Source organism: Crocodylus porosus, unplaced genomic scaffold, assembly GCF_001723895.1.
Source record: "Crocodylus porosus isolate Cpor-Errol unplaced genomic scaffold, CroPor_comp1, whole genome shotgun sequence".
In the NCBI taxonomy this organism is placed as follows: Eukaryota; Metazoa; Chordata; order Crocodylia; family Crocodylidae; genus Crocodylus; species Crocodylus porosus.
The window spans coordinates 11816352-11839404 of NW_017728932.1; the positions used below are offsets into that span (position 1 = coordinate 11816352).

The window sequence follows — 23053 nt, forward strand, 5'->3', positions numbered from 1 at the left end:
AAATAAAAAGAAACACTTTTGCAAACATCTAGCGGGTCTAATAAAAGGTATCACCTCTACCACGAGCTCTGATTTCTTTTGCCTCTAGACCAATACAGCTACAATCCTGGATACCTTAACGGTCAAGGAGCATTTGGTCAACTTCAGAGTCATGACCATGTCGGTCCGTGAATGGTCGGCGGTGTTTCCGTCGGATGAGGGGACGGTTCTTCCCCTGCTGTGGGGGGATTAGGGTGGAGAATACATTTAACCCCCTAGGAAAATAGATCAATGAAGGGAAACAGCAATCGTTCCATGCACGGGGACACGGAAAAGCCCGTTTCCAAAGCACCGGCCATTTCGCCTGAGCTCAGTGGTCTCGGCTCGGATGACAAGACCATCCTTGCGGAAAAGCCAAGTGGAGCGTTACGCAGGCATCAGCTTTGCTCAGCAGACGAAGTCAAACTTGCTCATCAGTAACTGATTGCCATGTGCATCTGTATTATGTAGATGAAATTAATCAGGGCTAAGGGTTAAAGTTTCCATTTGTTCTTTCCGATAAATCAGCTGGAGTAGAGTGGGAGGGAGGTAAATTGCTTTAAACTTCTTTTTCTTCTTCTTTTTTTTTTTTTTCCCCTCCCTCCCATGAATTTTCTTGCTTTGGCAGAGCAGCGTCTAGCATCTTAACAGCGCGCTGACATCGCTGATTGGCGAAGGCCGTCGTGCAAGACCACTTGAGTCTCGCTTTTGGATTATAACTGCTGCTCTCCTTAAATTATGTCCACTCCCTGCACTGTTGGGGCCACAAACTTTTTTTTTTCTCTCCCCCCCCCCCCCGATTTTGAAGGCAGAGAGAAACCACGAACCTTTCACGAACTGAAGGTGTGCATGCATTTGCCCATACACATATACAGTAAATTTGACCCTGCGTTCTGGTTTCTTCGAGCGCTGTCTGTTCTTGTCCCTCTGCTTCCAGGCATGTCTGTATTTTTTTTTATTTCTCGTGTTTGGAAGCGAGCGCTCAGAAGCAAGCTGGCTGAGACGGCCGTGAAAGCTGGCCCGGTACAGAAGCTGGTGCCTTTTGCCGGGTTTAGCAGAGCTCTAAGCTTTCCCAAGCTGCCCCAGTCGTCATCTGCAGCAGGGGCAGAGGAGTCCTCTCCACCCCTCAGTGCTAACTGTGGTGTGGATGTGTGTGTCTGCTAGGCGTGGTGTCACAACTGCCTGCGTCATCGCTGACGTGAGCAGAGGTAACAGGTTTGGGTCGAGTGCATGCTCCAGCGGCGAAAGCTTCTGGACCCATTTCCTCTTCTGGAAAGGTTTAGAGCAGTGGTTGAGGATCCTGGCTGAAAGGGTCCTTCTTACTTTGCTGCTTTGCCCCCTCGCTTTCAAAGCGGCAAACAAGCCCTGGAAATGCGCTCCCGTATGGGTGCAGGTTGCTGGGTGATCCCGTGAAGAGTCTGAGGAGATACCTGAGGTTTGAAGAGAGAAGCTAATTAAGGCAGGCTTAGGCTTCAGAAGCGAGGAGATAAGCAGCTAAGGGTAGGCTTATGCTCTCCCTGCCTGGTTGCACTGCCGGCTCCTCTGCCTGCCCTTTCGGCCCGGTAATGTAAAAAAAAATACATTCATTTTTTTGAAATGGGGTGCTGCTCAATTTATAAACCTTATGGAGGAGGCCTGGAGTCTGCCAAGGGGGCGCCTTGGGTCTGAAATGATGGAGAGCCACTGGCTTGGACGGGCCGGGGTGCCCACTCTTGCAGGGAGCTGGGGGCAGGCAGCTGCAGTGGCCTGCAGGCACAGCGGCAATCGGAGATCTTTATTTCATTTTGCCTAATGATTTTGCTTGAAGAGGTTATGGATTTTAATTGGACGGCTATAACTTTAATCACACAAATATTGGGAAGACCACTTGGCTGTGATTTTTTCTGAGTCGATGGGAGCTGGAAAAAATTAGGCCGCTTAAATGCCTCGGTATGGATTGAACTCCGGCCACGTGGGTTTGAAAAGGTTGGCCTTCAGCATCACTGAAGCGGGCGGGGAGGCAAATCCTCACCCGTTTTAAGCAGAGCCATGTCCGTTTACATCACCGGGGTCTTACAGTCTTTTCCAGTGCCCCGTCTATCTTCCATGCAGAGCCCTGCTTTCAGCTGCCTTGCTGGCCAGTGTGTTTCTGGAAGCTTAAAGGCTCCCTCTTACTCCCTCCAGCGAGGGCTTTGTCAGGCCTTAACAATCTCCAAGGATGGAGATGCCACTTGCCACCTCTCTAGGTGAAGCAGAGTGCTTCACCACCCTTGTAGTAAGAGCTTTTCCTAATATTCAACCTTAAACTTCCCTTGCTGCAGCTTGAGGCCATTGCCATGTCCATGAAGCCCAGCCAAGGGAAGACTGCAGCACCCGTTTGTAGCCCTAAGATGCTACTGCTGTGGAAAAAGAGATGCACAAATTAATGAAATGCAGGTGACAAAGTGTCGTTGAGCAACGACCAGACTTGCAGTGTATTATATTTTTCCAAAATCATTGTTGAGTAAAAGCTCCAGGCCATTTTTTTTTTTTTAACCTCCCCCTCCCTCCCCCACAGTGCTCAACGCCACAATGCCCGGACTTTGGGGTTACATTTTCCAGTGCTCATACTTCCCATGTAGGAACTTAAATGAAGGTCTTAACAGCAGCTCCTGGATATAGAGTTGGCCGTGGCTCACTGCCTTTAAAGTAATCTTAGCGAAAGGTCAAGAATATTTGGCCATGGAGAACGGGCAGCCCTTGGTCCTGCGGGCATATAGTTTGCAGCTGGGGGTATGCAGAGGCCTTAGGCATTCATCTCCCTCTTACTATACCCTACCGCAGGGGTCTTTAAGAGAAGGCTGGATAGGGGTCATCTGACCCCGGCGCTCTTTCCTGCCTATGCAGGGGGTCGGACTCGATGATCGGTCGAGGTCCCTTCCGACCCTAGCGTCCGTGAATACCTGTGTCTGAATAAAGAGCCTGGCTTTTCAGGATTCACAGCTGCTCCGAAGTAAAAGTTGGTATTCAGCAGGAAATGACCAAGCAGGCCATGTTCAGACTCCCCGCCAAGTCTGCTCAGTCGGTGAAAGCCAAAGGGTGGCTTTTCTAATCGTTTGGTGCCACAAATTCAATCTGTGATCTAAAAACTGAGTTGCACTCTCTCTGTGTCTTGCCGATCCCGGCTTCCAAGACTCGGCAGCAGGCGTCAAACTGATGATTTTGCTCTTGATGCCTCCAGCAGCGGAGAATCGAGCTTGCTTTCTTTTTTTTTTTTTTTAAGTGGGTCTCATGGATGTCCGTGCAGCTGCACCTGTTGGCCTGTAACTGCGGGTCTGGCATCCGCTCTCACAAGGACACGAAAGCTCGGGATCCCTGCACTGCCACGTGATCGCAGCTTGATACTCATCTCACAGGATGAAATTTACTGTCAGGCAGAGGGCAAATGCAAGGCATTTGCACCATTTCATAGGTTTCATAGACATCAGGGCTGGAAGGGACCTCGGGAGATCATCGAGTCCAGCCCCCTGCTCAGCCCCCCTTCAGTCTCACTGAACTCCTGTTTTGGGTGTTTAAGTATGTTGTAAGCGGCACGTGGACCACGTGCTGGCTCTGCCCACTTCGCATCAGTGTCTGTGATGTTTGCTAGCAAATGAAGCACAGCTCTCTTGGCGACAAACCCATCCTGTGCCAGCCACCCAGTGGTATTGGTGGACTCCAGTTTTCTCTTGTGCTCGAAAAATAAGAAATAATTGGCAGGTGTTGGTAAATGTTGACTTTTTTTTTTTTTAGTGGCCAAAGCGCTGTTTTTGGGGTTTTTTTAAAAAACCTTTTAGAACTTGCTAATGGAGTCCTGGGAGCAGCAATCGTCGAAGAACATTGCCTGTCATTTATATTCTGCTGAAGAGTCCTAGCAGTTTAGTTACAAGATCACTTTCCCCATTAGGCCAGTTGTTGTTTTTAATCGGGGGTAACGTTGTAGCCTGACCAAATAGCATAAAACCTGCTCCAGCCCCTAGACTAGAGGTGATTTTTTTCCAATTATAAACCTATTTAGAAGGCATAGGCATCAAAAATGAGGAAATGTCACACTGGAGAGTTGGATAAGCAAGCCAGAGTGCGTGCATGTGTGCATGCATGCGCTTACACACATACACGCGCATGCATGTATGCACATGCATGTGTAGACGCACACTTCTACTTGTAGTATCTTCTCTCCTTCATGATTATTTGTGTGTGTGTGTGTGTGTATATATATGTGTGTGTGTGTGTATATATAAAATAAGCAGCATGCCTACTAGATGTACAGTGAGTTTTGATGGTAAATGGCTTTCAGCAGTTTGTAATTCAGATTAAAACATGTTGACACCTTGAGCCTCTGATCAAGGTGCCCCACACTGAAGTGCCTGGAAAATGAAGTCTGACTTAATGTCCCCCAGGGACAGGGTTGACTGAGACTGTGACTCACCTTAGCACATGCGTTCAGCTTGGCATCCTTTGGCTTCCTGAGAATGACTTCCCTTGCTTCTTAACTTTGATTGAAAACCTGATTGTGCCTGGGTTGTGTGGACTGGATCCTGACAGGAAGCATGAAGTGGCCACGAGGCGGGGAGGGTGGTCTTGCATCCCCTGATGCCCTTCACCAGCTGATTTTCTCCCTCCTGCTGATTGCTGTCAATTTTTGGTATTGCAGTTGTGAAGCATTTTGCATCCCTAGTAGGAAGAGCGCAAGTTATGACTCCCACGGAGACTAGATGTGCTCTAGATGAGTTCTGGTTCTGGCATCTCTGTTAGATGCAAAATCATGGGGTGTCCACAGTAGACCACACAGTAATAATTGACCTCACTGCCGTCTACTGCTAGGCAGGTGATTTTAACCCCGTATCTGTTAGACAACCCTGAGTTCAGCACAACTTTTCACTCCACAATGGGAACTTTTTAAAAAAAGTCATGATATTTGAAGTCACCTGTTGCATTGAGGGAAATGTAAGAGCTCACCTGTATGAGATTTTAATAGCTCAGCCTTCTCCACTCGAAAGACAGCCTCCTAAAACTACAGAATAAATGAGATAAGACCCACAACAACAAAAAACCAACCCAATGAAAACCAAACTCTTATGATAGGTTGACTCCATGTTAAAAATGAACTTGTCTTTTTCTTTCCTGAAAATCGAAATAGATACTTTTGGAGAATCAAAGATGTTTGACTATTTCAAAGTCCTCATGTATCTTAAATAATAATAATAATAATAATAAAAAAAGCATGGTTTGAACTATCAAGGCATTGTGGCAGGAGGAGCAGGGGGAAGAAACCACTGATAAATTATAGTGCTGCAAGGAAGTTTAGGAGCCCTAGACTGGGCTCTCCATAACTTATACAGCATCACTCTGTGTCCCCAGAGAAAGGCATCGTGTCTTGACAAAATCGAATAGGATGGGATCTCTCCTTTAACCTATTCCTTAAATGAAGGATTATACAACGTAGCCGAAAACTGTCTGTTTATAACAACTCTGCCCGCAACGCTGGCCTGCGTTTGGGAAACCCGTTCGTCTCGAACGCTTTGTTTTCCCCGACGTGCTTATTGAAGGACTTGTTCAATTTCAGACTACAAAGACAAATGAATTTTTCAAAACCCGGACCAATAAAGAGATCATAACCTTGAATGACTCTCCACGGTAATAGTCTCCTGTGCTTCGATTAGCTGCAGCAACAACTCTGTATACAAGCAAAGCAATTTTGCAGGGACTTACAATTAACAGACTTTATAACCAAGGTTAGATCTATTCTCTACTGTCAGCTCTTGCAGTAGCCGTAAAGAGACACCTTCAGTGTACAAACAGTCCTGAGGCATTTATTTCCAAATTTTACACAGTGCTTCAAAATGCCGTGGGTGATAAATGTCTTATACCGAACGCTCTGAACAGAGACACGGGCTCCGAAATACCAGAGATGAAGTGGTCTGGACCCTCGCTACCATTAATAAAGCACTGATTTGTGATTCATTTACACACACAGTGTTATTTACTGAGATGGTGGCATTCTCCTCCCATGGACTATAGCCAACAATACCATAGCTACGACCAGACTGGCCGTCCCATCAAGCAGCCCTGTGTTCGTCTGCGTGTGGAAATGCCCCATTGTAGTCAGCGTTCACTCCAGATCAATGATTCCCAACCAGGATGCCATGGCTGCCAGGCCCTTTGAAGGATGCCTGGAGGTTTGAGGACAGGCTAAACCTTGGTCCCTGCCTGGTCGATCCCGAACCCCCAGTGACTGGCCCCTGTGCAAGGAGGTAAGCACTAAAGTATATCTAATAAAGGCAAGTGCAAAATTGTGCACTTGGGGCAAAACAGCCCCATGCACCACTTTGCACGACTTTGTACTTGCCCTTATTAGATGTACTTTAGTGCTTACCTGTGATTATTTCCCTCTGTTCAGCACTGATGAGACCGCATCTGGAGCTGTGTGTTGTTTTGCTGAAGTCAAGGTATATCATGTCCACTGCTTTCCCCCGTGTCCGCAGAGCCAGTCGTCTCATCGTAGAAGGCAATCAGGTTGGTCAGGCATGACTCGCCCTTGGTGAATCCATGCCGACTGCTCCTGATCCCTTTCTTCTCCTCCACATGCTTGGAAATGGATTCCTTGAGGATCTACTCCATAATTTTTTCAGGGGAGAGAGATGAGGCTGACCTGTTGGCAATTTTAGTTCTCACTTAGAGGATGGAGCTGGGCTGTTCTCAGTGGGGGCAGACAACAGAATAAGGAGCAGCGGTTTTGAGTTGCAGCAAGGAAAGTTTAGGTTGGATATTAGGGAACAGTTTCTCACGAGGAAGGTAGTAAAACACTGGAACAGGTTACCCAGAGAGGCGGTAGGATCTCCATCCTTGGAGGTTTTTAAGACCTGGCTTGATGAAGGCTTGGCTGGGATGATCTAGTTGGGGCTGGTCCTACTTTGAGCAAGATGATCTCCTGAGGTCCCTTCCAACCCTTATTTTCTATGATTCTTTGATATATAGACTCATTTTTTAAATTGGGTGCCACTCAATTCAGAAAACTTATGGAGGGGTACCTTGAGCTGAATGGGGAATGTGCTGCAAGTCCAAAAATGTTGAGTGCCACTGGCCTAGGTTGTAAAAAAAAGATCACTTCTGGAAATGGTGGATGCCTCATTTTCACTCCTGTCTGGTTGGTTTGGTATCAGTAAAGGTATTATTAAAAATGGGTGTGAAATTGATAACTAAAATATATCTTTTAATAACTAAAAGGATGACTTTTAATAACTAAAAGGTATATTTTTCTGGTATCAGTGACGTTCTTGACTTAAATGGTCTTGGTTGTCTGATGCAAAAGCTTTGTTTGACGCATGGAAACTACGGATCTACTGCCACACAAAATGCATGTTCCCCCGACAAAACTGAATATATAACAGAGAAATGGGTGAGCTGTTGTGTAGCTAAAGCATACTCTCTCATGATTCTTAAATGAGGTTGCTTGAAAAAACAATGATCCATTTGTCCATTTATTACTCTGACAAAATGCAGTATTTCTATGAAAAGTTTCATTCTGAGCTTTTGAAAATATGTCATTTTTTTCCCCCTGCCAGCTCTATCCTCAACTATTTTGAGTTCCCCTTCATCAATTAGAAATGTCAGCGGCTACTGAGCAGCGATGACAATCCGATTGTACTATTTTTAGGGTATGTCTATGCCAGTGGTCATAGACTCGGGGCACCCCTGTATCACGCTTGCGAACAGCGCAGCGCCCCATTTCAAAAGTGAATTTATTTTTTGCAGTGCTTACCTCCTTGCAAAGGGGCTAGGCAAGGAAAGCCCTTGATAGCTCAGCTCCTCACACTTGCCGGGCCCAGTCTAGAAAGTCACCAGTCTATACCGCCTCTGCAGCAGTCTCTCAATTCCCACCTGGGCAGGCGATAGCTTTGGGGGTTGTATTCAAGGTATTGGGTTGAAGGTCTCTGCATAGGCTGTTACCTGAGTTGTGCTTTGTGATGCAGTCACACCTACAAGGTCTCCTCATGGACCGGGACCCCTGTGATGCTTAGGTTTTTATCCTAGCGAAGTCCAGGTCCCTGTCTTTGGCTAACGAGGAGGGATTTGCAGGTGAGAGCTGGAGTCCTAGGCTTGGTCTGTATTTGGCATTGGTCCTGATTCGGTGATCCAGTGCTTGGAAACTGGGGAGGCTGCATCAGTGCAGACAAGGTAAGGTTTAGGGACGTTGATTGGGGCCGTGTTGGTCTAAGTCGACCCACAAAACCTTGTGTGACAAGGCAAGTTGTGATTTAAACCTGTTAGGATGGCATGGGCGTCAGTACGGTCAGTGCAAATTGCAGCTCCCCCTTGTCTGGCCGAACTAACCTCGCTGCTGGGCACTAGTGGCCCTGCTGTACGTCTGGCTCTCCAGCCCTTTTTCTGTCTCTTGACTTTCATTTCACCCCTCAAGCGCACTTGCTGTATGAGCTCAGGAAGTCCGTAACCTTTCTGCAGTTACGAGGTTTCATTAAATCACATCTGTAAAGCACTTTGTGGTCTTGCTTGGGAAGAAGCTGCCCTCCTAGCTCTCGTGTCTGTTATGGACACGTCATACCTGTCACTCACCGTCTTTGAGTAGCCCGTTGTCCTCGGCAGAGGAGGTATAAAAGGTGAAATAATGAATTGCACTTGGCTCCGTGGACAGGTTGCAGGTGCAGCGGTGTTTTGCGCCATGAAGGAAGACAATGCAATCCCCTATTTAAGCACGTCAGGGTGGGAAGAATTGCTAAGGCAACAAATTACTTGTCCTCTTTTGCTGATGGGAGCGTGTATAACAAAGCAATTGAACTGTCTTTTCAGGGAAACACAGATTGCTAAAGCCAACTTAATTTTGTGCTTCTCTTTTGTACCAAAGAGCTGATTTCTGAAACCATTTCCCACCTCACAACACATCTCCAGGCATTAAAATGTTGTGAATTTGCTTGTCATTAGCAATATTTTCTTTGACTGAAGCTATTGAAACAGAGTGAGCCTTTAAAAAAAAAAAAAAAAAAAAATCCAACTTTCAATCTTCCTTCTAGAAGAAGTAGCTTTTTTCTTTCCTTCTTGGTCAAGTATAAAAATTATGGTAATGTGTAATATTGCTGAGAATAATTGCCTTCCTCCCTCTTTTGCATAGCACCCGCAGCTTGGTCCCCTCTTAAATCAGATGCTGCCAGGCAGAGGGCTCTTGACAGCCCTACAAAATCCTTTCGTTACAAGTCGGCTTTAGCCAATTCTTTATTTGTAAATGAAAATTTGCAACAAGAAAATATATGCTTGGGCTTCCATTATTGTAGAGTCCTAGATTGCAGCCCCAAAATGAATAATTGAATTTTGACACTTCTGTCTCTTCCTTTCTCTCTGTCTCCCTTTTTGGAAAGAGTGAGCTAAGAAAAAAATTGTGGAGCATTGATTTTGGGGCAATCTGTACCCTAGTAGATTGGGACAGCGCTAGTTCATTTTGTGGTGCACCGAGAGCATTTTTGGATCCCTCTGGGTTTATAGATAGTCTTAACTCTGTGATGGGAGAAGGCGTAGTCCATCATGACGAGCTGTTGTGTAGCTTTCTTGCAATTGCTCTGCACCGGCAGAGGCCTGAATGGTGCGAGTGCCACCGTCTTCCCTTTGTAATGGTTTTATGACCTAACGACGTGGTTTGTGGTGCTCTTCATGCAGTTGGAGTCTGCGTCGGGAGCTTCGCTGTCCAGATGCTTGATGCTGCTCCAAGGTGAAGGCTGTATCCATTATAATGGGGATGAGGAGGCATGGCACCTGCAAAGCCTACTGGGATTCCTTACCTGCACATTACTGGGGGGTTGTTCGCTAAAATCCAGTTTTCTGGAGGACATGGTTAACGTAAATCATTCCCCTAAAAGTGCTTTTATGTTCAGGATGTTAGTAAACTTTTTAACATTTGCACCAGTGGGTCAGAAGAGTGCTCCAAGTCTCTGTAACATCCCGCTTTCCTTGTCGGCATGGTCCAGAGCCCGGGGTTCATGCCTTGACTGCGCCTGCCAAGAGCTAGCAATCCTTTTGTTTTTTAACAGGCAGGAGTCATCTGGTCCTTGTTAATGGACACGTAGAAGCCAGCAGACCCTCAATTTTTTTTTTCCTAGCCATTTTTGGGAGAAGTGCGTGTTTATGCTGGAGGAATTGCAATGAAAGCTTTTCCTGCAAACAGCGGATTGAATGGGAGCCAGCGTCTGTCCTGCGACAGGCATCCTGATTACCTGAAGCAGAACCGACAGCACTTTTCTTTGACTGGCTCGAGGACTTAAGGAGTTTGCAGTGCCAGCATGCTTTGGGATCCTGCTACAAGCCAAGAGCTGGCACTTGGTGCTTCAAATGAAAGCAAAGCCCCTACATACTCTTGATGGATGTGAGGATGCAGCAATGCCTTTATGACTCCCGGGGAGCCGACATCCGGGAGAATGGGATTCGGTTATGTTTGCTGCAGACCACATGTAGCAGAGACGTGACCCAGCTTGAGACACTGGTACCAGGCTTCAAAGTAAAGCCAGGCAAAGAATGGGATCTTCGAATTGGTGACAGTTTTGTTCATCTGAAATTAAAGGAAGCTCTGCCTGTGTGAATAATAACTTTGCTGGCCCGTGTTGTGGGGTTTGTATAAGGTGGAGAATTGGGGGAAGCCTGTTGTAGGCAAGGCACTGAATAGCATTGCTCTAGACATTGCTGTTGTCATGAAGTGTATCCAGCCCTTTCGGTTAAAAATAATAATAAAAAAACATTGCAGCCCCTGCAGTTGAATTGAAGAGTTTGTAACAAATGAGTTCCCCAGGCTATCCGTGGTGCTATTTCCTTTTCCCTTTTTATCGGTTCTAAATTTATCGGTCATTAATTTAACAGAGCGGTTCCTTGTTCTCAGGTTATGGGGCAAGGTAGAGAGAGCAACTGATATATTATTCATTACATCCTTTCTAAATGTGAATGCCCCGTTCGGCTGGAAAACACGCAAACAGGTTTCATTTACACGTGGCATTTCGATGTCCCCCGTTCAGTCGTGCTTTCGGTTAACGAACATTTCTAAAATGTAGGTCTGCACTTGTATTATGTTCCAGTTCTTCTCTCCAGCTTCAAGTGGGCGTTGGGTTTTTTTTGCTTATTTGATTGGATCCCTCCTCCAAAATATTTAAGCCTTGCATTAATGGAGCGACTCCCTTGATTAAAAAGGGCATATCTCCAGGAGCGAGTGATGTCCTTGCTTTTGCACCTTATCAGTCAAGTTTAAGGTTTTGAACTTGATCTGAAGGTAAGGTCTTGATAACCTATGCAACTCCAGATGGGTCGTGGCTGGTCCAGGAGAGGAGCTACTTCTTTCCGTACTTGGTATTGTCACAGGGGTCCTGGGTATGACCACAAATGGCATCCGACTGGAGGGCCAGGTGAGGTTACCACAGTGTTGCAACCTCCCGAGTGAGTGGAGTATGGGGTGCTTGAAAACCCTAGCCTCCACTGCTTCGTGGGGATTTCTTGGCTGGAGAAAGGCTAAGGGACATTATCCTGACAGAAGCACACCCTGGCTGAGGCATTAAGCAGCTCTTATTTGATACTGTCCTACAACCATCAAGGCACTGGACTTGATCTGGTCTTTGGATCCTGTCTCAGTGGTCTGAAGTGGGGATGGCGGGTCTTGGGCATCCTCCATTCCCCCATACCCTTATCTAGGCGTACGCGTCCAAGGTTTCGGTTGCAGGACTCTGCAAGCGGGTTCATCGCTGGACCTCTTAATGCGTACCCCATGATCCAGAGGATTGATGGTTGCCTACTGTTGTCATGGCTAGCAAAGGATGTTGGAGCTGGATCCTCCGTATTTTGAAAGATGATGTTGTGGGGCAGTCTCTCGGAGGACTTTGAGAGCAGTTTCCAACCGGGAGAAACGGTTCATATATGGTGACCTTCAGGCCTGCTGCAGAAGCTGCCTGTCCGAAGGGTTTCTGGGCAGCGCGGCAGGCATAAGATATAGGACGAAAGGAGTTTCTGTACATGGCCAACTACACCGCTGAATCACTTGTAATGCTGCTCAGTTTAGGCTTGTGTTGCCAGAGTGAGAGGTGCCTTAATTTTGATTTTACACATGGCAGAGAGATATGTGGCTTCCTTTTAAGATGATCCATGGAATATCCGCATCTGCCAATTTTTTTATTCCCTCCCCCCCCCCCTCCCAAATTACTTTTTTGAAACTGTAGGTCATCAGAAATGTGATCTGGTACTGTAACTTATTTTCACTTATATTTGCACTGAGAAGCACAATGAAAAGAATTAATTAAAACAAATCCCCAGGGGCTGAAGACAGTGTTATTGAGTGCCTACACCCAGCCATGCTGCTCACAAAACCAAAAGGAGACACCTAATCAAATAGACCCTGAACTGGTTCAGGGAAGAAGTATTCTCATTTCATGGGCTAGGGATGACATCTAAAACATGGCATTTTTGTCACGTGTTGTTTGGAATAATCTGATTAAACTGGGCGCTTGTCTTGTAATTTCTTACAGATGGTCACAAGAACAAAGAAAATATTTGTAGGTGGATTATCGGCGAATACAGTAGTGGAAGATGTAAAGCAATACTTTGAACAGTTTGGCAAGGTAAGCTCCAGCACAGTTCAACACTACATGTTTTCAGTCCTTTTTTTTTTTTTTTTAAAGTCTTGTTTTGAAAGACTGCAGTAAAACTTTCACTCAAATGCGAAGCCAGATCTTGCCTTTACAGCTATTCTCCAAAACCTGTTTACATCCTTCTGTTCGTCTTTGTATTTGTCATATGCATATGATCAAAAAAACATTTGACTGAAGACGGCGTTGCTCATCTTTTATAAAAGTAAGGAAAAAACATTGTGCGTATCTGAGGGATGAATTTGGCCCTAACGATTCTATAGGGTTGCAATTGCCATAAAATTGGCTTTCTGTTTGCCAGTCATTTCAGTGGTCAGAGTAAGGATGAATGGGTCGGAGGAGCCAGGAAATGACAACGTTGCCTAATAATGCCGTCGTAGAAAGAATAGAGGTAATACCAGAACGTCTTTGGGTTTTTATTTTTACAAAAGTTTCTTGAGTCAGACTGCTAGAGGTATGCATGGAAACGGCTGTTACACAACATGCTAGGAGTGGACTTGGGGCCAGTGGAAAAGACACGCCTGGCAAGTTATAGGGGATGTTTTCCAGTAAGAAACAAATGCAGGTCCAACCGTACAGCTGGATTTTTGCAAACGGGGCCTTGTGCCAGCAAGGAGCCCCGCTGGCTTCCATAGGGCTTTGTATGAGTTGGGCCTCTGCGTCCAGGAGGAGCTGGTTTCAGGTCGGGACCATGTGTGCGAAACCAGACGAAGTGGTTCAGGTCCTTGAGACTTTTCAAACCAATTGTTAGACGTTTAAAGCGGCGATGGGCTTGGGAAACGCCAGCCTCTCTGCAGGCAGCCTGGCTGAGCCCTGTGATGTTGTCTGTGGCTCTAAAAAGAACCCGGTCAACATAAAATCACACATCTGTCTGCAACCGGCTTTACCTCCAGCTGTTACAGTTCTACCTAGGATTGCTAAAGCTGAAAAAGGGAAGGAGGATATATGTTTTTCCCTTTTTGCTGTGCTTTGTACACAGTTGGTTTTACTTCTGGCAAAATGCAGTCTGCCCATTTCCCTTTTTTCGTTTTTTGTTTGTTCGCTTGGGTCATTGTTGCAGCAGTGGTTGGAGACAGGAAAAATTTAAATATGATGGGTAATGCCCCAAACCCTTCAGATCTGTGCCCTGCAAAAAGATTCATGACAATTTCCCAAGTGCTGTGCAGAAGGCCTCTCAATCATAATAAGTGCAGCGGGACAGCACTGCTCAATGACAGGTTTGTTCAGTGTGCTTTAGGACTGGGTTAATCCAATTTTAATTTGCATTTTGCTGAACCTCCCATTGAAACTGCACTGAATCGGTTTCAACTAAAAACCCAAAGGCGCGGTTAAGTCGTGCAAACTTTAGGGTCCTCTGACTTCCAAAGAGCCCCAGCAAAATGTGGATGCTCTGGCTCAAAAGGAATGACAACCTTCTCTCCACTGAACGAGCCTGCATAATATTTCATCCTCAGCAAGAGGCATTTAGCGGAGCACCCAGAATTGTGGCATGACACTTATTTGCAAGATTTTAGGTGACATCCTGTTGGACCCTTTCTCAGCCACATGAAACCAGAAACACTGCAGGCAAAATAAGCAAAGCATAGCATGCTTCGTGGTGTGGCCCTTTCTTTCCCCATCCTTAAACAGAAGACTGAGTGTAAAGCCCACCCCATGTGTTTCCTCCTATCTATAAATCCAAGATTGTGCAAGACTTTTCTACTGCATTTCTTCACATGCCACAGTGCAGCAGCTGCTGGTAACAGGGGCTCGGGCAATAAATCCCCATTGATTCAACAGGGAGGGCAAGTGGTTTTGCTTGTGTATCCTCAACTCTCTTGGGAAAGGCTCCATCATATGCTTGCAAACACCCCTGTTTTGGTGGTGTTCAGGGCAGGCTGCCTGGTGCATCGCTCTGGGCAGCTGCAACGGTGGGATCAGATCCAGAGTGGGAAGGGAGTTTTGCGTTACAATGGGGAGTGTACATTCAGGTCAGGATAAATACTCTGCTACTTAATTTTCATTGCTATAACTTGTGTTGGGAGAGGTTAGACCTTCAGATCATTTCGCCGCCTCTTTTTTTTTTGGTATCCATTGCTGCTGCTAGTCAATAAGCTAAATGGTCCTTGAAGACCCCGGGATGCAGTAACCACCAGCACTCACAGGTGACACGTGTGCTGCTGCTGCTGCTCTTCACTTTTAAGCTAATCGGCTCAGCTAGTTTTGCTCTATGATATTTCAGCAGTGGTCAAGGCCAAGCTATAAATGCAGCCACGGTTTTATAGTGGCCTGAAAGGGTGCGTTGATCTGTAGGAGGAGAAGAAACAGTTGACTTCTACTGACACGCACAATAGCTTGGTCCTCCAGCTGTTGACCGGCCCTACACCCTGGATGTGCCCTGTGGCTGAGTTTCACAGTTTTATTGTTCTTTAATTGGCCTTGCAAGAGGACGTGGCAGGATCCTCCCAAGCAGAGCTGCTCCGAAGCAGAGGCCCTGGTTTTTGTTTTGTTTTTTTTTTACTTAACTAGCCTCCACGAGCCTTGGCTTCGTATTGTTTTTTTGAGGGTCGAGGAGAAGAGCTGATAACTCGTTCCTCTGCGGGATTGATGGTTGTTTTGCAAACCATTCATTTTATTTTCAGTAATAATCTTCGATTCCGGCAGGATGTTTACAGCCTGCCGAGCCTTTTATTAAAGGATTACATGAGCTTTTGGATGTTTCTTCTGTAGTTATTTCAAAACGGCACAACTCCTCTAACCTGTATTTTTGAAGTTAATAATAGTTTCAATCTATGTGCTTTGCATATTGTCTGGATGCACCCTTAATATAGTCTTTTAACTCTGCCATCTGGTAGTTTCGTGCTTGCAGGTTCTGCGTCTCGGAGAATACAGACAGCTAGGCTGAGGTTTTTCAAAGCTGACCGGTGATTCTGAGTGCTTTAATATATGCCTGCCCCAACGCTGGCACCTTAGGAGGAGCCTGATTTATTTTTATTTTTAATTTTTTTTTTTGGAAGGCAGCACTTCCTGGAAATTGGGTGCTTTTAAAGAGCCACCCAAATTATGAGTCACCTTTAGAAAACCCTGGCTTTAGCTGTTAGCGGTAATTTTAGCTGTTAGCGGTAATAAAAAGTCTGGTTCTTAGATCAGACAGAGCACTGCAGCGCTGCGAGGATACCAAGGCATGCTCCCAGGGCCGGAGCACCCAACTAGATCTTGGGAGACCCGAGTTCTAGTCCTGGCTTTGCCGTTAACCTGCTGGGTGTCCTAGACCGAGACCCTTCTCCACCATGCACCTTTGTTTCTGTGCCTGTAGAAAGGGGACAACGCTGACCTCTCCATGGAGCACTTTGGCGAGGGACAGAAATTACACATAAACCAGTATCAGTGGTTGGCAACCGGTTCTAATCTGCAGCACAACAGAAATTCAGTGAACATAAACCGCTTTCAAAATGGCTGAAACCAGTTTACGATAAAGCTGGATGGATGTAGTAGCTGGCTTAAACTGGTTTAGGTTAAATCAGTTTATCCAACTTCTGTCCTAGATCCCCTCCGGATCCAAGTTAACTTACAGTGCCCTAGAATCCCAGGATGCTTTGCACCGCCCCTGCAATCCCTGCTGCCCCAGAAGGGAGGGCGAGCTAGCCTTGGCCCAAGCTGTCTGCTCCAGCTGAGCAGGGAGGTGTCCTCTAGCGCTCCCCAGCTTCTGGCCTGGGCCCTGCAGGCATGCAGCTCATTTCCAGAATCAAAAGTGAATGTCTGTCCACCTGCTTATTGGTTCAATCTACGCAGCTTAGACTAACCTGCAAAGATTGAATGGATTCAGCCTTGGGCTTTTTGACTGTCTGTGCTTAGACTTTGACACTGAGTGTGGAAGGGTGCAGTGTCAGAGCCAGGCATATTTATTAAGGTTATTTTACTAACCGGTATTATTTTTGTGAACTGTTTTCTCTGTGTCTCACATCCCTGTAGTATGTGCATGCACCCCCATCACTGACCTTCGCTGGCAATAGGAATGTCCTGCCCCTGTTTTACAGAGGTGGATCTTGGGAAGAGAGAGGGTCAATGATTTGTCCAAGGTCCCAGAGGACTTGTGCAGGAGACCCAGGGAAGTAACTGTGTGGGGAGGACTTCTGTGTGCTCTTTGTGGCTTTGCCCCTGTGACCTGGTGGTGTTTTCTAAGGGCTTGACCATGAGAGAGCTCAAACACGGGTAATGCCAGTAGGTGTCGACGGGGTTTCTGAGTTTACGGATACCTGATTATAAGACTTGACCCCAGGAGTCTTCCCCGCTTCGCTAGTCGATAGCTAACAACGCTGAGCAAGTAACCCGTATACTTTAATCAGTCTTAAGAAAGACATCCGAGTCTTGGGGGCAGCCTGTTGCCTGTACGCCAGGGATTGGGGACCACGACGCTATCGTAATACAAGTAATACGCCTTGCCGGATCAGCAGTGTGGTTTCAGGTTTTGAATGCCTGATTGCATTCTTCCCTTCTTATATACTCACAAAGAAAAAGGAAAAAAAAAGGTATTATATAAGGCACATTTAGAGGAGCCTCCCATGTTTGATAAGAATGACTCCAGCTGCTCCGGCTTTGAAATGTTTGATTTACCCGCTGGGGTGGAAAAAATACTTAGCTAGTGATGTGGCTCTTGAAATCCTGTTTTTACTTGCTGCGCAGCCGTGCTTCATAGGAAGGGGTGGCTGCTTTTGTAACCTCAGGTAGCTCTCCCAATACACCTGGGGCATAGGCCAGCAACCTGATCCCATGTCATTCTGTACTTGAAACACAGCCGGCAAGAAAGGGCCTGAGTGTTTAATTGAAACCAGTTTGTTTTCTACATTAAAATGTCAGAAACTTTTTTTAAAAAACGCAAAACGCAGCTGAGGCTGTAAGAAGCTGAGAGAGTCCCCGGCATGGCTGAGCGAGGATCTGCTTGACACAGAGATAAAGGCAAACCGCATAAAGGCTCTTTCCAGGGACACAAGCCCTGACGATGTCAGGGGTGGGACTTGGACGGGGAGCAGTGTGTCGGAGCCAGGGCCACGCTCGTCCGCGTTGCAGGCCTTGAGTGGCCGCCGTAACTCAGAGCATCACAGTGCTTAGGGTCGGAAGGGACCTAAACAGATCATCAGGTCCGACCCCCTGCCCCGGGCAGGAACGGGTGCCGGGATCATATCGCCCCAGCCAAATATCTGTCCAGCCTCCCCTTGAAGACCGCCAAGGTAGGAGAGAGGCCCCCAAGGTAGGAGAGAGGGACTTGTGTACATGTCCCCTCCATGGAAGTGGTAAGGGCCTCACTCTGACATTTGGTCCAAAAAGTTTGGGAACCACTGCACTGGCCCGTGCGGGGAGAGGTCCTTGTATGCATGTCTGGACAGGGTTGAGCCTAGCCCGTGATGCTCACCCTGCATGGGACTGAGAGTCCAGACCGTAAAAGGAGTAGTGGATTAGTGAAAAATGTAATAGACTTCTTCAGAAAAGACTCGAAGATCCAGCTTGGCTCCCACAGGCTTTTATGAAGGCCGGTCCCAGAAGGATTGTTTCTATAAACTTTTAAACTGCTAGTAAATGGGGTTTAAGGCACTTTAAAAAAAACAGTTATACCTTGCCCAGCAGTTGCGATAGCTCAAGAGATACCCGTGCTGTCCTGACATAGGAGGATGGAGGGACAGCCGGGAGAAGCTGCCCACAAACAGAAGTTATTTTAATAGTGTTTAAAGCAGAAAAACCTCAAGAGGGTTAAAAGACTGAAAGCCCAGCCCAAGCGCTGCCATTCTGCCCCTCTTCCTTTCTCCCTGCCAACCCCCACAAGAATGCTATTGAAATTTAATCCACATCAGTGCTGTAGTACATGGCATATGTTTCTGCTCTCAAATGCTCTCCCTCTCTTCCATTGATTCATTTGTCTGTAGGCAGAAGTTCGTCCAAATTTTCAACATTTTAGGTAATTAGCCCACTTTGCTGAAAGAATGAAATAAATACAGTGCTACCGGCTAATGGAGTCTGGCCTGTCTGTTCTTGACTGCCCTACGAGACTAGGATGTGTTGGAGCATTCAAGACTCCCGGTATCACTTTTAAATGTATATTAGAAAATATATATCAATAGCTTCTTAAGACCTCACTTGAAGGATTTTGCCTAGCAGAAGAAAGCCCCTCAAAGTTAATGAATTACACTTCTCCCAGGACATACGTGTTCTGCACCTTTTAAGCCGTAAGCTACTGATGATAAGGGACTTCTCATGGTTCGGCTTTTTTTAGCAGGTAATGCTGGCTTTATAGGACTCCTGCAAAAGTAAAAGGAGCCCTCATTTTGCGACTTGCAATTATACTTCACATGGTGAACTGTGTAATTAGTTTGGAAGACTTATGCTTAGTCATTGGTTTATCCTAATCGGCTTTGGCTTTTCCCAACAACAAAGTGAGCTTATTTTGCTAAGCTGAAACAACTCTGCTCCCTTTGTTCCTGTCTTTTATTGTCTCATTCCTTTCATTCTGTTTTACTGCCAAAGTTTTGTTTCATTAGGCCTACAAGTCATTTCCAATCCAGTGGGCTGCTACAATCAGGCCTTTATAACTCAGCTGCCCTGGTTCCCATGTCCCTTCTGGTTTACAGCCAGAGCTTGTTGTTTGACTTGGTTTTTTAACCCATTCTTGCACCCCAACTACTTCTGACCTCGAGGAGCGTTATTTGGCGCTTTAGCTTCTGAGCGGCGAAAAGCCAACCTGGAAAAAATGAGGTCACATGGGCTCCTTTGAATTTAAGAATATTAAATGTGAATTTAAGACTATTAAATGGTTGCATTGGTTCATGAATTGATGCATTGACATGATTGGACTCCAGATGCACTTTGTGACCCAGTTATTGAAAAAGGAACTTTATCAAAATCGTCTTATAGAAATATTGAATTCAGCCTTGGTGGGAACAATCTGTTGAATAACAAGGCTACTATAGTTTCAGTCTGTGTGGCCAGGACAATGGGAACACACATTTCTCAGAAAGGTATGTTGCTAGTGGTTTTACTTACCGGATTTGTCCCAAGTCTGGGATGGACTACCATATTCCAAGCCAGAATTATATTATCGTGTGTGTGTGTGTTTAAAGGTACCAACAGAGCAAAAGGTTTGAATATTGCTATTGCACAGAGACGGGTGAAATATTTCTCAGCTGTATTTTATACCTTTTAAACCTTTCTTAAGCAAACTTGCAAGGAAAGCAGTGTTGATTTTGCTTTATTTGCTGTGAAAATCTTCAAGTAGGACCAGCTCTTCTGTTTCCTTTTTTTTTTCCACCCCCCCATTACTATCCTAAAATGAGATGTCTGGGGTATGTGGCATTCAGATTTTTGTTTTAAATTTTAATCTGAAACTGGAACAGAACAGCATGCATGAATTGCATTAATTTTCTGTCTCTGCTTTGCATGAGGTCCTCCAGGCAAATTGTAGGCACCATGCAACTTTGTTTTGCAAAGCTTGTTTCCTCCTGAAATACGTAAAGATACCAAAGTTCAAAGCAAAACAGGATTTGTGAATCACCTCAGTGGATCTCAAATGTTTTATATAATTGCATGTTGTTTCCTGCAAAAAAACCAAAATAAATCGGTGGAATAATAGTCTTTGGCATCTGATGTTGTTTTTCATTATTTAAAAAAAAAGAAAAAAAGATTATTATGTTTTGAAAGATTTCAATTTTCAAGCATCTTTCTTTCATTGTCGTGGCTTATGTGCTAGTTAGAGTTAAGAGAAGAAAAGTAACTCCTGAAAACCGTGTCCTTGCTTCGGGCATAGGCCAGAGTAATTGTATCACAGGAAAAGGAAAGCTGAAGTCAAATATGCTGCAAAAAAACAAAACAAGAACTGGTGCCCTTTGGATAAATCCTCTTTTGGGGGAGTATGCAATGAAGGAATGCAGAAACAAATTGCTTAACTCTTTTGCTGATGTAAAAACAATCATTTTTGAGTAACAAACTAGGAATTGCTTATGTTTCCCCTTCTCTTCTTAACTGGAATAGAAAAAAACCCAGCACTAAGGGCATTAACCTAGTCGGGTAGCTTACATAATTTGCTTCCTTATGTGCTTATGTGTTTGACAGCTGTGAAAATATGATTCAAGGTAACAGGAGAGAAAACTCCTCCTCACTTGGCAAGGCTGTCTGGGTGTGAACGAGTTAACGCACCATTGGAGTATTAACCACTCCAAAGGTTTACTTTGCTCCGAGACCCCGGTCCGGCCTCCGAAGACAAGACGTTATCACAATAGAGTTGTTAGCATGAGAAAAGGCAGCTTGCTCTCCACAGCTTCATTTCAGGGGGCTTTGGAGGTCTATAGAGACACCTGGGTAAAGCCAATGTCAGTAGATGCGATGAGTTGTGCTCTTACGGAAGTGAAAGCTGAGGTCCTTTGGCCTTGGCCCGCAGTCTGAATGGCATTGTTTCATCTCTTCGACATTGATATGTAGATTTGTATGGTCAACAGGACGCAAAGATGGCTTCTTTTGAAAGTGTTTGCTCTGTCAAAAAGTCATTTCTCTGATTTGACAAGTTGCTAGCTTTTTCTATTTTCAGTGCTCTATCTCCCCATTCACTATTTGTGAATGAGTTGCATTGTATGAAATAGGAGGGCAGGTCTGGACGTTATTTACATTCTAATCTGCAATAGCCAGAGGACCAGAAAGATTTTAATATGTAGTCAAGTGGAGAATATGTTGGCACTTTTTTTTTTTTTTTAAACTGCTGCTAGACTCACCCACTGCCTTCAAAAGCAATCAAGAGCTAAATGGCTGCTACTTAATAGCTTTTAGCTCTTTTTATTCTTTTTTTCCTTTTCTAAGTTGACCTTGGTATACTTCAGCTGAAATTAAGTCACCCAGCGGCTGAATCTGAATAATCACAGTCCTTTAAAACAAAACGGAGTGATAAGCTAATACACCATTGTTTATGTCTTGGAGAAGTTTCAAGCAATTAAAATAATGCCGTGTAAAAAGGCTATTTTTATACGGTTATCAGAAAACAGCTTTTGGTCCTTGTGTGCATTGCCTGTGCTAGTCTTTTCCATTTACTTCCAAGCTCCAGTATTTTGGGATTTCTCAAGGTGTGCGCTCACACCAGGCTTTTCTAATAGGGCAGTGTGGCCTACTCCTCTAAGGCATATACTTTGACATGCAATCAGTAGCGAGTCATTGTCGTCTTAAAAATCTGTTTTTGCTATTTCTCTTCCCGTCTCCCTCTGCCATGCATGCATGCGCAGGTAGTTGCACACGCGTGTGCGCACGCACCTCCTCCCCACCCCACTTTTCAGACACTTGGTTATTTCTATAAGAAACTTGATCGTTGCTTGAAAAAAGTCAGTGTTTTCATTCTCGCAACGAAAGCTTGTACACAGGAAGCCAGCTTTTAGGTGGTCTGTAATAAAACACATGCTTTGTGGAAGTGGCTTTGTTACAAATTATATATTGGTCGCAGAGGTTTCTAGCTGGATTTTATGAAAAGAGGAAACGTTAAGGTGGGATTTGCCGGTGGGGGCGTTGAGGGGAGGCTGGAGACAAACTTGGAAGAAAGTTGGAAGTGCAGCTTCCTTCCTTTTTGTCTCTTGTTTAAATAAAACAGTAAGGGACTTTTCATGCTTTAAAGCTAGTGACCAGCACGCTTCAGCTGCTTAGGCTTCGGGGTAGCTGGGCTCTATTCCCCAATCTGCCACCTATCTTTTTGGTGCGGCTACCAGCAAGTCATTGCATTTCTCCAGGTCTCTCTTGCCCCCTCCATACTTTGCCTTTCCAGTTGACTTGGAGAGCTGTTTCAGCTGTAGAGGCTCTTACAGGTACACGTAGTATTTAGTGCGCTGAGGCCACCATCTTGGCCAGGGCTCCTACTTGCTGCAATAACACAGAGCATCTGGGCAAATTCAGTTCCTGTTGAGATCTGTGAGCGGTAAGTGAATCCTTCACGGGGTTGGCTGTCTCAGTTTAAAATATCCTTTTTGGCTTTCCCTTTCTAAAAAATGAATTAACTATACCAGCCTGGCGCAACTTGACTCCATGTCACTAGTCCCCACTCTTTCGTCTCATTCCCGTTAGCGCAGTATCGTGGCTTGTGTCGTGCCCCATATTTCTGTCCTATATATTTTTATAATAAAATAGTAGCAATTATGGCTCTGATGGTACGAAGCGATACACAGAAGGTGACCCCTGAATCTGCACAGAGTCTGGTCGAGGGCGGCACAGAGTCCTCCGGCACAGAGCCAGTTACAGGGTTAGGGCCTGCATTAGACATTTTTTTCAAAAATGCCCAACTATGTCTTCAGTGTAATTGTGTGTGTGTGGTTTTGTAGCCACGCTAAACATTGCTATCAGAAAAAACACAAAGCTATTTAAATGCCAATGCATCTTTTCTGAGGCCACGGGCAAATTGCTTCTACCACTTTTTCCTATACTGC

General features: G+C 45.4%; 1 protein-coding gene across 1 annotated transcript in view; it reads left to right on the forward strand.

Annotated features, from left to right (window-relative positions):
- Positions 1-23053, forward strand: part of MSI2 (musashi RNA binding protein 2) — a 342416-nt gene that overhangs the window by 91714 nt on the left and 227649 nt on the right. Inside the window, exon 4 of the mRNA XM_019545606.1 lies at positions 12519-12611. Within this exon, the coding sequence (XP_019401151.1) occupies positions 12519-12611 (93 nt within the window). The remainder of the gene's footprint in view (positions 1-12518; positions 12612-23053) is intronic.